General features: G+C 44.6%; 2 protein-coding genes across 2 annotated transcripts in view; one reads left to right on the forward strand and one right to left on the reverse strand.

Moving 5' to 3' along the window:
• Positions 1–17,245, forward strand: part of LOC309800827 (trimeric intracellular cation channel type B-like) — a 112,473-nt gene that overhangs the window by 81,778 nt on the left and 13,450 nt on the right. The gene's annotated exons all lie outside the window — the stretch shown is intronic.
• LOC309802021 (small ribosomal subunit protein bS6m-like) lies at positions 1,017–1,887 on the reverse strand. Its single transcript, XM_082617183.1, has one exon. The coding sequence runs from the start codon at positions 1,777–1,779 to the stop codon at positions 1,405–1,407; it is 375 nt and encodes a 124-aa protein (XP_082473309.1). The 5' UTR covers positions 1,780–1,887; the 3' UTR covers positions 1,017–1,404.

Genomic DNA, 17,245 nt, shown 5'->3' on the forward strand with positions numbered 1-17,245 from the left:
CAAAAATGGACAGAAGACTTAAATAGACATTTCTCCAAAGAAGATATACAGACTGCCAACAAACACATGAAAGAATGCTCAAGATCATTAATCATTAGAGAAATGCAAATCAAAACTACAATGAGATATCATCTCACACCAGTCAGAATGGCCATCATCAAGAAATCTAGAAACAATAAATGCTGGAGAGGGTGTGGAGAAAAGGGAACACTCTTGCACTGCTGGTGGGAATGTGAATTGGTACAGCCACTATGGAGAACAGTATGGAGGTTCCTTAAAAAACTAAAAATACAACTACCATATGACCCAGCAATCCCACTACTAGGCATATACCCTGAGAAAACCATAATTCAAAAAGAGACATGTACCAAAATGTTCATTGCAGCTCTATTCACAATAGCCCGGAGCTGGAAACAACCTAATTGTCCATCATCGGATGAATGGATAAAGAAGATGTGGCACATATATACAATGGAATATTACTCAGCCATAAAAAGAAACGAAACTTGAGCTATTTGTAATGAGGTGGATAGACCTAGAGTCTGTCATACAGAGTGAAGTAAGTCAGAAAGAGAAAGACAAATACCGTATGCTAACACATATATACGGAATTAAAAAAAAAATGTCATGAAGAACCTAGGGGTAAAACGGGAATAAAGACACAGACCTACTTGAGAATGGACTTGAGGATATGGGGAGGGGGAAGGGTAAGCTGTGGCAAAGCGAAAGAGAGGCATGGACATATATACACTACCAAACGTAAGGTAGATAGCTAGTGGGAAGCAGCCGCAGAGCACAGGGAGATCAGCTCGGTGCTTTGTGACCGCCTGGGGGGGTGGGATGGGGAGGGCGGGAGGGAGGGAGATGCATGAGGGAAGGGATGTGGGAACAGATGTATATGTATGACTGATTCACTTTGTTATAAAGCAGAAACTAATAAAAAAAAAAGTAAACCTACTGTCATTGCAAAATAACAAAAATGAAAGTTTTATTGTTTAATCTAGATATTTTCATACTTTTTTTCTTTTTTTACGATGGTCTTAACATTTTATTTTGCATGGTGGTATACAGTCTGAATGACTAGCGTGCAATCCAAAGTGGTTTTTATAATCTTTGCTATTCTAAGCGGCGTTAGTGCTGCTGTAGGGCAAAGCCCTCACTGACAAATTACATTCGTGAAACGCAATCGAGCAGGGAGCGCTGATGCCATGTATTACAAAGTGGCTCTAAGGAGGCCATTCCCCAACTTCTCACAGCAAAGGGGATCAAGAACTAAAAGTACCTTAGAAAAATCAAAGGGCACTGAAAGCACCCTCTTACATAAAGATCAAGCTAGTCAGTTATTAATCCATGGTGCTCAAAAGTGAGAGAATTAAATAGGAGGCTAAAATCTGGTGAATCTTCTCACTTCCTCTTCTTGGTGGAATACAGCTTTTCTTCAAGTGGGACTGGGACGATCCCTTCACACTTTTTCACTTCCTGGGTCAGAGGGTGTTTTACAGTATTTGGTCCAACCACATCAATGTCTCGAGACAAATGCTCCATTATGCCTTCAACAGTTGTTGTCGGTGCATAAAAATCCACCAAGAAATACCCTCCCCTGGCGTGCTGCTGACTGTGGGCGGAGATCCTATAAGGAAGTGCACGCTCGCCCAGGTTCTCCAAGTTCCTCACCACAGCCCCTCTGTCCATCAGGGTTTCTAGCGTACGCTTCAAAGCAGCAGCGGTCTCTGTCCGCTGCATGGCTTTCAGGATCAAAGCCAGCTCGTAGCGGGGCATGCCCGAACGCACAGCTTTCAGCTCCGAACCGAGCCGGCTCCCGGATCGCAGGAGGGCGGGGACCGCGGGGACCGGACAGGCAGCTGGGCCGGAAGGCTCCCAGGTGGCGAAAGCCCATACATGTTTTTTATTTGAATCTCTTTGAGCTTTAGTTTAGCAAAATTAAACTTTTATTACACATTACCATTATAATTCTTAGATATGGAAAACAATTCCTGTTTAATTTTGAGTACTAGGAAAAGTAAACTTTACCTAAATCACTTTATATTATGAATGAAAATAAATTATTAGCTTATATTTCAGAAATAAACATTGTATATTTTGCCCACATTAAATGGAAATATCTGAAATTTTATTTAATTTTTTTCTAGTAGTATTTTTCAGTGAGAGCAGAGTATTATTAGTCTTAATCTTAAGTGTGTTTCATGCCCTTGTTTAAACTATTTCTTTTTTCTCAAAAGAAAATCAAAGGTATAGTTTTTAATAAGTTACTAAGTCCATGTTTTGCTTTGCAAGTTTTGAGGAGCTTATTTTTTTCTCTCTCCTTAAAATACATTTGTTTTAACTGTAGGAGAAATTATTCTTCTCAGCATTTCATATATTCTTAAGTATTATTTCAATTTAAAAATTTCACCTTTGTCTTCTTTTTAATGGGTACTTTTCAGTTTTCTAGTTGAATGTCTCTTACTAGTTTACATAGGTTATATTTTAATGTACATGTACATATATTTTTAGTATTATTTTAAATTAAAACTAGTTACCCTTATGTAAAAATGCTCAGCTCTAATGAGAATTGTCCTCGGGCATTTGATAACAACCACCTAATTAAGAAGAAACAAACTAAAATCTTGTATGGTAGTAGTCTATTTGAATGAAGAATGATGAAGTGAAATTTGGTACCTTATTGTCAAAAATAATTAAAAGAAGAAGAAGAAGAAAAGGTACTAAATCGTGTTAGATTTTCTTATTTTATTGTGTAGTTTAAAAGCCCAGTTATAATTTTAAACTTTGTGACTGACATGATTTCTTCTACCAAGACCATGAGCCTGCAAAAAGTTAGTATGTATCAGGCATCTTTGGATGGTATAGAACTACTCAAATCATATTCAAGTTAGAAGTCTTGATTTTTAAAATTTTTAACAAATATAAACACCAGCAGGGATTATACTTTTGTTAAAAAAATTTTGGGGGGTGGAGGACCTTTGATAGCCTTGGGATGCTAAGAAGTTTATTTTTAATATTCTGACAGAAGGCATGAAATATTTAAGAGTTCTGTATCGCATTTGACACTCTTTTTTTTTTTTTTTTTTTTGGCGGTACGTGGGCCTCTCACTGTTGTGGCCTCTCTCATTGCTGACCACAGGCTCCGGACACGCAGGCTCAGCGGCCATGGCTCACGGGCTCAGCCGCTCCGCGGCATGTGGGATCTTCCCGGACCGGGGCACGAACCCATGTGCCCTGCATCGGCAGGCGGACTCTCAACCACTGTGCCACCAGGGAAGCCCAATTTACTTCTGACAGTGACTTTCCTGTCCCTCTCCAGGGTATTTCCGTGACAGGGACCCTCCAGGGAAGCCTGCTTTCCCTACCATAGCTTTTCCCTTCCACAGTATTGTTATTGCCTCCGTGATTGTTTCTCTTGTAGTCGATAGTAACCTCCATGAGGGCAGCAGCTCTGTTGATGGTGTGACTTCCGTTCCCACAATGCAGTATACCCGGAGCATAAGGGTGCCTAAAAATTTATGGTCAAATGAACGAGTGACGTTTGTATTCTCCAACATGCGTGGCTGTGAGCCCGCTTTTTCGCTCCTCCCTTAGGACTTGGGCTGTTCATTTATTTGCAGGATTCTGCCCCCTCTGCCTTTTCCTCATCTTTAGGCTCCAGGCTTCGCTCAGCCATTACTGCGCTCAGCCCTTGCTACAGAGATGGCAGAGGGGTTTAATCCTGCTTGCTTCTTGCCAGAAAGATCGGAGTATGAATAAATAAAAAACAGATCCCTTCTTGGGCAGAAACACGGATGCTCAGAGACTGTGTAACACCATCCAACATCCCTCCCTCCCCTACCAACTCAGTGGGTGTCAGTGTTTAACCCTTCTGTAGCCGGCATCGTCTGGCTCCAGGAGCGCTCCTTGATATGAGCAAAATGTGCCAGACACTTGACGAGTAAGGATGATGCACACAGAGAGAAATTTTATTATAGTAACTAGGTAAGACCTTGATATTATTCGAAGTCAACTCTTCAGAGTAAATATTCTATTGTATTTGTTAAGAGGCTGAGTGTTTTTCTCCCTGGAAATTTGCCTTTGATTTATCTGTTTAGTTTCTGAAGCTCTGTGTGAGGTCTAAGGGATACTTTATACACATGTAAGGGGAGCAGATGGAGTTGTGTGTGTGTGTGCATGTGTGTGTGTGTCCCATTGCTAGCTTGGTGGGAGACCTTATGCTGGTTCCATGTAGTCTCACTTTGGACAAGTGTGGGGATACCCCCCCACCCCCAATCCCAACACCCGTGTCTGCAGGGCAGTATTTTCTGCTTAGTGCAGTTGTATGTTGTGTGTGTGTGTGTGTGTGTGTGTGTTTGCATGTAGAGGGGGCCCTTCAAGTGCCCTGGACCATTTTTGACATGGAGTGGGTTGGATGAGGAACTGGGCAAACTCTTGCAACAGAGATGAGATGAACACCTCCTCTCCTGGGTGATGTGAGGGTTGCTATTGATTGGTTGTCATCAGCAGATGACAGTGAGGGAGCCAGGTTTCGACTCCGCTCCCAGGTTGACATGGTGATGGATGGCACCTGCTCAGGCAGATGCCAGGGGTCATTCCATCTCACTCTGTTTCTGTCCATGGGGTCCCTCCTCTTTTCTTCTCTCCACCCGAGTCTTTAGTCCAGTCTAGTGGCAAGAAGAACCCACTCTGAGAGTATGCTCTAAGTCCTTCCATCTTACACCTGGACCAGTGGTGTTGAACTCAATATCTAAGAATAGGCCCTCTTGGTTTCTGGTTCCTTGGTGTCCCCCTCACCTCCAAGCATTAGGTGACTCACACATGAGGAGGCAGACGTCCTCGGAGGAACAGTGAAGAAAATCAGTCATGAAGGAAAAACACACTGATTGCTCCTCCAGAATATTATTTTGTGCCACATAGGTGTGTCTTATATCCTACTTGCTTGTAAATATATGTTCAAGATTTTAATGGGAGAACATTTCTAGGGGTTAGACTTTTAAAGAATTTAGGCACAATTGCTGAGCTGACCTGATGGTAGACCCTTGAAAACGTCAAGTAAGGACGCTAGCTTGTCACCCTTGGTTGGCAGAGTGCTCTCCCATGTGATGTTATCCTCATGCCCAGATTATGACGCAGGCAGGATGGGCGGTATTATCCTACTTCACAGATGGAGGCACAGAGTCCACAGCACGTAAGTGGCAGAGGATCCACACCTGTGGACTTCAGGCCATGTCGTGTTCTGCACCCGCAGGCTGCCGCTCCAGGATGTGAAGGGCTCACCGTGGCACTGAGGTATCTCTGCCCAGGAGGTGCCTACAGGGCTGGGACAAGATGTTTTCCCCACCCAGTGTCTTACATGCCATCCCTCCATCCTATGGAAAGTCAGCCCTAGACAGACAAGCTGACCTAGGGGAGATTTCATGAAAGACCTCTTGGCCTCTTTTCCTACCATGGCTGCTAGGACTGCAGAATCCTCTGACTTGTTTCTTAGATGTTTAATGAGTTAGTTAATCCACCCATCAGTTTTTATTTATTGATGGCTCGTCCTGGGCTAGGCTGAGGGGAGAGAGGTAAGTGAGTTGTTCCCTGTCTGGCTAGGATGCAGAAGGATGAGGAAGGGGGCATGAGTCTTAGTGCCACCGAGTGGCCGACAGCAGTGCTGTGGGACAGGAGACGGGCGACCCTTAACCAAAACCAGAGTCAGGGAAAGCTTTCATGTAGTGGGCAGAGATGCTGGCCAGGTTGGGGTGGGGCAAGGACACTGGGCAGAGAGGTCAGCTTGAAGAAAGTCATGGACACCTGAGAGTTCGTAGGTGATGTGACTGGTGTTGAGCTTGGGGGTAAGTGATGGGAGAAGAGGCTGTGGAGGTAGACAGAGATGAGATGGTGAGGGGCCCTAGAGCCCAGACCAGCTCAGGACTTTATGCTGAGGCAGGTGAGAATCACTGGGGGATGGTGATGAGGGTGATCAGAATAGTAATAATAATAATAATAATAAAAAAACCCAACACACTTTCGTGCTATAGCATGCAGGATGAATTAGAGGGAAATGAGACTTCAGGCTGTAACATCAGTTAGGAATGAAGAAGGCCTACACCTGGGCACCATCCGAGGCTGGGAAAGAGGGTGTGGGTACATTGGAGAGGTAGTCGACAGACCCTCTGGGCCGACAACCCTTCCTAGACAAGGATGACATTGCCGCTCATGAGAATGAGGGGTAGGGGATGAATCTGGTCTGGCCAGGTGAGTTACAGGGCCCCGTGGCAGCGTTTGCCAGGCAGGAGGGGATGCCAGTGCAGTGTTGCAGAGCGAGGTGTGAGCAAAGGTGCGCCTTTGCAGCCCTGAAGGAACCCTGGCAGAGAAGCTCTCGTGGACTCTCTTCCCCTCCTGCAGCATCACCTGCAGCGCTGAGAATGGGTCTGGACCAGCCCCGAGGGAGGAGGTGTTCTCAGCTACGCTCCAGATGCGCGTCCTCCTGCTGCCGGACCCTCATCTCACGCGTTAAGGTGTGCTCAGGCAGTGAGGGGAGAGAAAAGAGGGCAGACGCTTGCAGTGCAGCTGCAATTAACATCAGGAATTAAAGAATCAGGCCCTTGCCAGGACTGTCAGCGGGGAAGAGGAGTAAGTTCTAATTAAACCTCACTTGATCTGGGTCCGAAATAGGTTTAAAGCAGCTCCACGAAGCCAGGGCAGGTCTTTAAATCAAAACCCAGCCTTCGGGGTTCCTTTTGTTAAAGAAATGCCCTTACTTGATGGAACACCGAAACCTCATTAAATTGCAAACACTGGACTATAAAAGATGGGGAATGAGCAATTCCACTTAAACGCCGAAGCCCTCCACACGTTGCCCCAGAAGGACAATGAGTTCTAAAGGTCAGGGTTACACATGGCATGGTAAGTGTTTTTCTCCTTCTAACACTAAACAGGCTTGGAAAAGGGCCAATGCGAGAAAGAGGGAGAGAGAGAGAGAGAGAGAGAGACTGTAGTCAGCCTCCTTCAAGAATGAAAAATAAACTTCTTCCCCCCTGCAGAAAAAAAAATTTTTTTAACCCCCTGAAGAAAAGCAGACAGCTGCTAACTAGTTGTCTAGCTGTCTATTTGTGGATACTTTTCCCTTCATCTTGTCCTATCTTTTGTGCTGTTTGAAATGTTTGGAGCTTAAGAGTGGAAGAACGCTCAGTGCAATCCAAACTTTTATTAAAAGAAAGGGAAATGGAGACAGCAAAGTTCTGACAACAAGTGTGTGTTTGGATGTCTGGGCCATATTCTGCCCAAACATCAAGCAGAGAAGCGATTTATTTTTAGCTAAATGAAGCTCCCCAAACACACTTCTATTAAAAAATACACAAGAAGATAACATGTAGGAAGCCAGCCTATTTTGCGGGGAGGCTGCCGAGAGAGACAAATGGACCCTAAGACGGGTCCAGGATGAGAGGGGCCTCCTTCCCGGGCTTGGCCAGGGTCCCTTTGTGCTGCCTCATTGGAATGCTAATTTCTGCCCCATTGTCCCTCGGAAGCCACTCTGCTTTCTCTCGCTGGAAGCCCTTTCTCACTCTCTTGTCTTTGGTGGTCTTCACCAGCTGCTCGTATTAGCCAGAACCTCAGGAGATTTTATTTCTCTGAATGTCATTGTGCTCAGGCCTCATTTTTGTTTTTTGATCGATTCCTCAATTTGATTTTCATTTTTTTTCTTGCATTCTTTGTCAGGGCTTAGACCACCAGATTATGGTTTCCTTGTCAAAATTAGAAACCCAAAGTGGACTGTCACAAGGATCCCGGGGTTTCTGCCTTTGACATCCATTTTGGAGGAAATGGAGATTGAAATCTTAGCAGGAGAATCTCTTCAGGGACTCTTTGATTTTTTTCCTTTAAAGGAACCAAGTCCTGCATTGAAATAAATACCTAGACTTCAGATGAGACGACATTGAATCAACAGAAGGCCCCAGCCTTTGTTTCTCTGTCTGTCTGCGTGCACCATCATTAGGGGGAGAGAGCTCAGGGAATCATCTGCAGCTCAGCTCTCACAGCCAGGTTTCTTTTCAAACTGAAGCTTTACCACAACACTCAGAAAATGTATTTGAAGGACTTGTCTGGGTGCCGGTGGTATGCCACGGCCATGACAGAGGGGCAGGGGCAGGAGAGACGGGCTCTGCTCGTTCATGTCCTGAAATACCCAAAGCAGACAGCTTTTGGTCTGCACACCTCTGTGGTACTGACTGCTTTTTACCCGACATAAACCTGAGTTGTCTCTTCTCTCATTTTTTCTACCGTATCAGGAGGCAGCTGGTGCAGGGTGACAGGGTGGTGTGATGGGAAAAGCCAGGGCAGGGGTCAAGCCAGATCTGACTTCTGCCACACCTCCCCTCTGGGCCTCAGTTTCCTACTCTCTTGTTGTGTGGATGATATGAGATCACGTATGTAGAGTTGCAGGGATGTGGAAGGCATTCAAGACATGGTCGTCCTGCCCTTCTAATGCTAGTCCTCCACGCCTGCCCCCATGGCGGGTTGAAGGATGATTCTAAACTTCATACGTAGCTTGATTCTGCCCCTTGACTGTGCTCTGCCTCTTCGTGGCTCAGTGATTGATTTGACCCCGCTGCTCTCCTGACCGCAGTGGTCTTTCCCCAGGTCTTCCCACGGCTCGTTCCTATGCATCATTCAAGCCTTAGCTCAAATGTCAAAGCCCTGTCTTGACCTGACTAAGATAGCCCTCCATTGGTCCCTTTCTAATAATCCTGTTTATTTTTTCATAGCACTTGCCACTATCTGAAATGTTTCTCTTCTTTTGCTTTGACTTGATGTGTGTTATCGACTTCCCTCTACCACAATATAAGACTGCAGGGATAGGATTTTTGTCTGTCTTGTTCACTAGCATACTGGCTGGCATCAAAGTTTATATGCTTTGGTCTGGTGCTGGCTGGGGATACAGCATGAATGAGACCCAGGTCCAGCTCTCCAGGAGTTTGCAGACATGTAAACAAATAATGACGATGTGCACAGGATTCTTGCGATGATTCGATGGACTTTTGGCTTCCAGAGAGGAAACAGACATATACACACTATTACACAGTACTCTGAGGTCAATGCATCAATAAAAGTGTTCTAGGTATAGTTATGACACCAAAGAAAGATTTGACAATTCTGCCTGGGTGTCCCAGGTAAGGCTTCCAAGAGGAGAAGATAATTCAGGTGGGATTTGCAGGATGAAGAGCAGATTCTGGGTAGGTAGGCTAGGGTGGAAGGCATTCTAGGCAGGGAACCAGCATGAAATGTGGAGACACAAAGCAGCACCCAGCTGCGTCGGGGCATACCTTGTTCAAGTTTTTATATTAAACCCGTAACATTTCATCATATTGGTTTCTGCTCTGCATTCCAACCTGTTAGGGTTGTTTTCAGTTCTTCACCCAACATCTGTGTTATTAATCATCTCTCCTGGCTTAGCATCATCAGAAATGTGTCCATAAAGCCCTATAAAATTGGTCAGCAGCTGGGACTGAAGAGGAAGAATGGCAGTGGACATAGGAAGGGAGAGATTTGCCCAGGAAAGTGATGAAATTGGGCCAAATCACAGCGGGGTCGGAATGTGGGGTGGAAAGAATCCTGGATTTGAAGGTGGAAGACTTGGAACCTCAGCTCTTTTCTGCCACTTCTTGTGTAGTCTTGGGTGGATCATTTGATCTCTCTAAACCTCAGTTTCTTCATTTGTTAAAAAAAAAGAAAAGAAACCCAAAACTATTAGTTTAATAATGGTAAGGGATGGGAATCATAGGAAAAAGTTTGAGGTTCCAAGGACTCTTTACCATCATTGAAGTGGTGCTAATGGCTGCGAGAGCACCCAGAGGTGCTAGGATTCCATGGGCTTGAAATGCCTCTTCTTATTCATTTGCTTTTTACCCTAAGCATTTCCAAGTTTAGATTTATAAAGCATTTTCACTTCCATTTTTCCAATCTCCCCTACATTCATTTTTAACCCAGAGTATTGGTGTTTCTTCCACTTTATCAGTCAACAGTTCAGCACTGGAGAGATTTCTATCCCAGATCCTTCTCCAAGAAGTATATCAAATAATACCCAATTTTGGTGTATCTCTTCAAAGAGATGTTAGTGAAGATTGGAGAGAGTCACTAGGCACCTCACCTTATGTCAGCATGTTAAATCCATTTTTCAGATTGCTTAGGGTATGGGCCTCTCTGTTGCTATGATATGAGTTGGAGTTCTGCCCTCCACTGGCTGTGCCATCAGGGTGTATAGTGTGAGATATTTAAGGAACCCCAGGCATCGTCTAATTCAGCTCTTTCTTCTTGCAGAAGAAGAAACTGAGGCCCTGAAAGAGGAAGGGATTTGTTGAAGCCTTTGCAGTCAGTAAGTGAGCCAAAACAAAGCAGCAAAAGATAGACAACAAGAGAAAGAAAAAATCGCCCCGGTACAACCTTCACTATTCTATTCATATTTAAAATCTATGTAAAAACTATCAATATACTAATTTGTCCCCAAAAGGATCAGGGTGACTTTTAAAAATATACTCTACAAAAAGATTTCTATAAAGTAATTGAGAATGAGAAGACAAGCCACAGATTGGGAGAAAATATATGCAAAAGACATATCATTAAAAGACTGTTAGCCAAAAATATACAAAGAACTCTTAAAACTAAAACAACCCAATTAAAAAATGGGCAAGCGATCTGAAGAGACACCTCACCAGAGAAGCTATACAGATGGCAAACACTGTATGAAAAGATGCTCAGCATCACATGTCATTCGGGAAATGCAAATTAAAACAACGATGTGATACCACTACACACTTAGAATGGCTAAAATCCAAACGACTGACAACATCAAAAGCTGGATAAGACGTAGAGCAACAGGAACTCTCGTTTATTGCTGGTGGGAATGCAAAATGGTACAGTCCTTTTAGAAGACAGTTTGGAGATTTCTTACAAAACTAAATAGTCTCTTACCATACAGTCCAGCAATTGCACTCCTTTGTACTTACCGAAAGGAAACCTCACGTCCACAGAAAACCTGCACACAGATAGCAGCTTTATTCATAATTTCCAAAACTTGGAAGCAACCAAGATACCCTTCAGTAGGTGAATGGATAAACTGTGGTACACCCAGGCAATGAAATAGTATTCAGTGCTAAAAAGAAATGTGCTATCAAGCCATAAAAAGGCCTTAAATGCCTATTACTAAGTGAAAGAAGCCAATCAGAAAGGATACATACTGTATGACTCCAACCATATGACATTCTGGAAAAGGCAAAACTATGAGCACAGTAAAAATACCAGTGGTTACTGAGGGCTGGGACTGGGGGAAGGGGTTAAAAGATGGAACACAAGGGGAGCACAGGTCACTGAAACTATTCTGTATGATACTATAATGGTGGATACGTGGCATTACACATTTATCCACACTTGTACAATATATGACACTAAGAGTGAACCCCAATGTAAAACTGTGGATTTTGGGTGATGCTGAGGTCGACTGGTGTCAATGTAGGTTCATAGATGCTAACAGTAGCAGTCTGGCGAGTGATGCTTATAATGGGGGAGATTGTGCATGAGCCGGGGAAGGGAGTGTATAGGCATCCTCTACTTTCTGCTTAGTTTTGCTGTGAACCTAAAACTGCTCTACAAAATAAAGTTTATTAAAAAGTGTAATTGAGGAACTTAAAGCAAAAGGAAAATAATGACAGGGAAATAAATGTGAAACCTGGGTGAGCTTAATGGCTAAAACGTGTGCCTTAAATTTTTGCATGCTTTCTAGATGCGGGGCACATATTTAACTTCTGAGCAGATGATTCCAAAAGAGGAATCGTATTAGTATGCATTAGTATTCGTAAGTGACAAACAACTTAGCACAGTTAATCCTGGGACTAAGACCAGAGAAGAATTTCTCTCGTGTCTCTCTGTACTGGGGACAGGATGAAGTAGTGAACAATATCCTCCACGACATTTGCTATGTAATTAAAGCAAAGGGTTTCACAGGCAGAGGCCTTGGCCTTATAATGCAGTTTCCCCAAAGGGGTCCTCTAGTCTCAGTGATCACCTGGGGCATTCTGGCCTGGCAATGTGGGTCTACATGAATAACAGGTTGGCAGGCCTCCTGAAAGAAACGGTCACCGTAGGTGCTGAGGCTGGCTGCTACCTGTCGGGGGAGAAGAGGATGTCCTCAGTGTCTCAGGCAGTGGACTGGACACTGGTGAGGGTTGGCATTCACCCCCCGTTAATTAAATGCCAGGACGGTGGAGTGATTTCAGATATAGCACTATAATTTTGTCGGCCTCCTTCCTTCTAAGGAACTTGTTTCATTTTCTGAAAGAATATTGCACCGGACTGAAAGAATGAGGAAATTAAAAAAAAAATCAACTTCATTGAGGCGTAATTTGCATCCAATAAAATTTATGCATGCTAGTGTACAGGCTACTGACCCGTGAAACTCCCACCCCAGTGAAGACACAGAACATTTCCATCTCCTCCGACGGTTCTCTTAATGTTTCTCTCTTTTCAGTTAATCTCTGCCTCCTGTCTCCCCTACCTGTCCCCCACCCCAGGAAGATGCTGACTTGACTTATATCACTGCTGATTAGTTGTCTGGCTAGTGTTTCATATAAATGGAATTATATAATGTGGGTTCTTCTTTTGTGTCTCGTTTCTTTCACTTTGCATTTTGTCTGTGAGATTCATCAGTATCCTTGTGGACATCAGTAGTGCATTCCTTCTTACTGTTGACTACTATTCCATTTCACAAATATACCACAATTTCTTTATCCATTCACCAGTTGATGAACATTAGGGTTGTTTCCAGTGCTGGGACATTATGAATGAAGCTTCTATGAACATCCATGTACAACTGTTTGTGTGGACACATGTCATTTCTGCTACTACCGTGACTAGTGGGTGGTGTCATGAGTTGAAGATTACTTACTGCTCACGTGCTGTATCTCTTCCTGCCTACTTCCTGCTTCCTTTTACCTTTCAACTAACTTAGCAGAGCTAAGAGGGTTCCTCTTGTATTTCTTATTCCCAGGTGGTAACACATTCTCAGGGAGTGTCTGTCCTTTATGGCAATGCTCATTGTCCTCTCTGTTTGACCTACGATGGACTTTTTCATTGAAGCTCCAGAGTGTTCTCTGGAGGTATGCCTGAACTTGCAAGTCCTCAATTTTGGCCTAGGGCAAGCCTGGTTCTAAAACACAGCTTTCCCCAGAGAGAACAACATGGGGGGTGGGGGGTGGGGGAGAGCTTACACTGTTTAATAACAGCCGTCCTCCTGTTATTTTCTCTTATAAAATCCAGTTACTTGCCTTCATTATATTTATCACGGTTGTTCATTATATACAATTTATTTGTGGTTTATTGATTAATGCTTGCCTCTTCTACTACATTACTATTTTGTTAGCCACTGTGTACCCGGCACTGCACATGGTGCTTGGTTTGAGGAGGTGTTCAAAAATATTTGTTGAATGAATACAGAGGTTCCAGCCATCACCCTGATCAGACTTTGAGAACTGTGACTATGATCCAATCTCCATTATTGCATATTTCAGACTAGGGTGGCTAAAATACATAATGTCACTGTAAGTAGGTGTCAGCTTGCTGGCCCTGTGAGAAAGTTTACCCAAGTTGCTAAGGGCATTCGGATTTCCCTTCCTCTGCTTAATGTATGTACAATGCCAAAAGCTGCCAAGCACCACTGGCTTAAGTGATGTAGCTTCGTCCTCATATTGATGGGGACTTGAGACCCAAAGGGCTTTTTCTAAGACATCAAGTCCTGTCCATTTCAAGCATAATGATTTTCGGATTTAGAATGGTAAGACTAGAGTTTGATTCTCAGCTCTACCACCAAGTCATTGTGATTTGGATCCAGGAACTGAACATCCTTGAGCCTCAGTTTCTAGTCTAACAGGCCTTTTGATATTGATCACAGCTCTTATGTCACTTCCAGTCACCTCCAAGCCAGTTGGTTTCTTTGACAGGTCCTCTCGTGCCATGAGTTTGAGTCCACTTATCTTATGGATGCTTTCAACTGAACACATCTGAGTTTTCTATTCTCTTCTTACGGTGTAGGGTCCAGAGCTGAGAGCAGCCACCACTCACACTCAAGGTGTGGCCTGACTAGTGCAGAGAGGGACAGGGCTGTTTTTCCCTTCTGGGTGCACGTGTGTCTGTGCAGCTGAGGGTCACGTCAGCTCTCGTGGTGGACACATTACTCTGCCGATTCAGGTCCAGCTCCTCATTGATTAATAACCCCACCTCCTCTCTTTATGTCCGTCATTATTATCCTTGTTATTATTTTAAGTTTTTAAATTCAGTTTTAAGCACGCTTGCCATCTTGGTCACTCTAGAAAGTCAAACCCTCTTGGATATTGTCCTGTTGGTTCTCAATTTATCCTGTTACCTTTAGGTAAAAGCAGAAACCCCATTCTTGCCCTGATTTCCAGGAGAAATAAGGCCCCAAACAGCAAATTGTATTATTCTCTTTTTTTTGCCCATTCATCTCTGTGGGTAAATCCTCAGGGCAGGGTCACTTAACAACATTCGTGAGTTTTTATTATGTGCCAGGTGGTGTGTCCTGTTCAGTAGGGAAGATAGAAAAGAGGAAGAATACACTGCAGGGTAATAAGTGCTTGTATGGGGGGAAGTACAGGGGCTCAAACAGCAGGGAGGGACCCCAAACCACGGAACTGGACAGCAAGCCCGCAGCTCATTGTACAGGCTAGAGGAACATTTAGGGTTGATCCTTGGGGGATTAGTGTCTAGTGCTTCAGATTCTTTGCATTTTGAGGCCTATGCTTCTCCCAGTCTTGCCATGCCATTAGCCAGCACCGTATGAAAGAGGACCACTACACCTGATGATTCATCCATTTCTTCATTCAGTGAATATTGGAGAGTTTTCCAAGCGCAGGATCATAGCACGGAACAAAAGAAACAAAATCTCTGTCCTCAGGGAGATGGCATTCATAGTCTTTGGCCCAAACTGCTTTAGGTCATTTTGTACCTTCCTGACCGGTCCCCAGGATTCTTGGTTTCTGACTTCCTTGTTATTTGCCTATTTGTTTCTTCAGTGTAACCGTATAGCAGAGACCTAACGCCGCTTCTCTGGAGTTTCCTCACTGATATGACCCAGACTCTTTCTGGCTCTATATATGACCTTTGAAAAAATATTCTCAGCTTGGTCAGAGCCCTGAGACCTGTTACCTTCACACACATGCCTCTGGGTGCCAGCAGGTGGCCCACCACATGGGGTTTGTTTTAGCTACACGAGTCAAAACTAGAGAGCTGAGAAGCTGAGTGGGTCCAATCAAGGGTGATTCTTGATATCAGGGTGTGTTGTGTGTGGTTCATAGCAGAACTCCATGCTGGGCTGAGAATAAAGAGAACAAGTTGAACTTTACTGGGAAAGAGAGCCAGCAAGAGCTTTGCCATGTCTAGGACCGTGTCAGATGGGCTGAGATTTTGGGCAAGGATCTGGGCTCAGGAGGGAAACCAAGCCAGAAACCCCTCTTATAGCCCGTGATGAGCAATGATTGTGATGGGAAGGAAAAAAAAATAGTAATAATAATGACAAACACTGACAGTGTTTACAATGGACTAAACACAGTTCTAAACACTTAGCATATATTTACTAATTTAACTTAGTTTGGGACTTTTCAGGGGGGTCTTGAAAGGATGCCATTTAAAAGAGGCTAAGATTCCTAGAGGGTCCCACTGAGGACAGACATCTCTGCAAAGGGCTCTCAGCGTTCTTCCTGTTTCTCTTAAGAATGTACCTTTATCATGCACGACTGTTATGATGCTGAAGGAGGGTAAGGGAAAAATTTTGTCCTCATGGTGCAGTGTGGTGGGGAGGTTTTTTTTTTTTTTTTTTTTTTGCGGTCTGCGGGCCTCTCACTGCTGTGGCCTCTCCCGTTGAGGAGCACAGGCTCCAGACGCGCAGGCTCAGCGGCCATGGCTCACGGGCCCAGCCACTCCGCAGCATGTGGGATCTTCCCGGACCGGGGTACGAACCCGTGTCCCCTGCATCGGCAGGCGGACTCTCAACCACTGCGCCACCAAGGAAGCCCAGGAGAGGGTTTTAACTTCTGTAAACCTTTGTTACAGCTGCTCCTTGCATCCAGGTGGGAGGGCAGACATGACCTGCTGCTATCAGGCTGAAGAGGATAATGAAACCAATAAAAATTATGAAGAGTCCATGAACCAGACTAGTCTTTGCTCTTCTCTTTGTCGTCCTGGAACCCCAGGGAAGCCATTGCATCAGTGGAGGTGCTGATAGTGGAAATGCTAGGCAAGGCAGAAACTGAGCTGATAGGGCTTCTTTCACAAATGTGCAAGTGGTCCTGCATTTACATGCTGCAGCCTCGTAAGTCTCCTGGAGAATAGGCCATGCCTTCTGCTTCTTGCAATTTTCCATGGCATTTGACTGTAGGAAATATCTGTTGACTTGAGTTCAAGGGTGGGCTTCTTTTCCCAGTGGGTGTTGGGTAAGATGACCTGAGGGGCTCTGTGGGTTTCTCTTGAGACTGAGTTCCAATGGATGAGTGAAAGAAACTTAACTCTCAGCACACAGGAGGGGCTCATTAAATATGTGTTAAATAAAAGCCCTCTTCCTGACTGGACGCTGAATTATAAAATCAGGGTCAAAAGGGCATCTGAGAGTTCCCTTGTTCAAGTAGTATTACTTTCAGCCTTTTCTAGGCAAAGAGGGGAGAGAGTCCGAAATCCCTCTAGCAGGCAATTCACATAGTCTGAGGAACTCGGCTCCTGGCCTGAAGGACGTCTGTAGTGTTGTCCTTGTAAGCAGAGATACTTGTAAGCATGGGGACGACCTACTGAAGAATATTTGGATCCACCAGTGCGTCAGCAAGGTTCCTGCTGCAGAGAAGGGAAGACACAGAAAGATACTGCCCACAAAGGCTTACTTTTCTTCCTTCCCTCCTGGTTGTGTTACTGACCAGGGTTCTTGGCCTTCCCCAATCAATAGAAATTGACTAGAGGCCAGACAGGAAATTCAGGCAAGGCTTTACGGGGGCCCCTGTTGGAGCAGCAGGGAGCAAGAACAAACAATAGGTTCCTTGCTTGCTCACTCCCTGAGGGCGGCAAGATTATTCCTTATATGGGGTGAGGGTAGGTGTGTGTCCAGGGGTCAGGCCGGAGGGGTGGCTTAGGTGTTTTGCCCACCCCTTAGGTGGTGTTGTGTGCAGGGGGCATGCGCAGTACCCTGCTTTTGCTCCTGACACCCTGT

The sequence above is a fragment of the Mesoplodon mirus genome (genome assembly GCF_964341445.2).
Source record: "Mesoplodon mirus genome assembly, chromosome: 1".
NCBI classification, from domain to species: Eukaryota; Metazoa; Chordata; class Mammalia; order Artiodactyla; family Ziphiidae; genus Mesoplodon; species Mesoplodon mirus.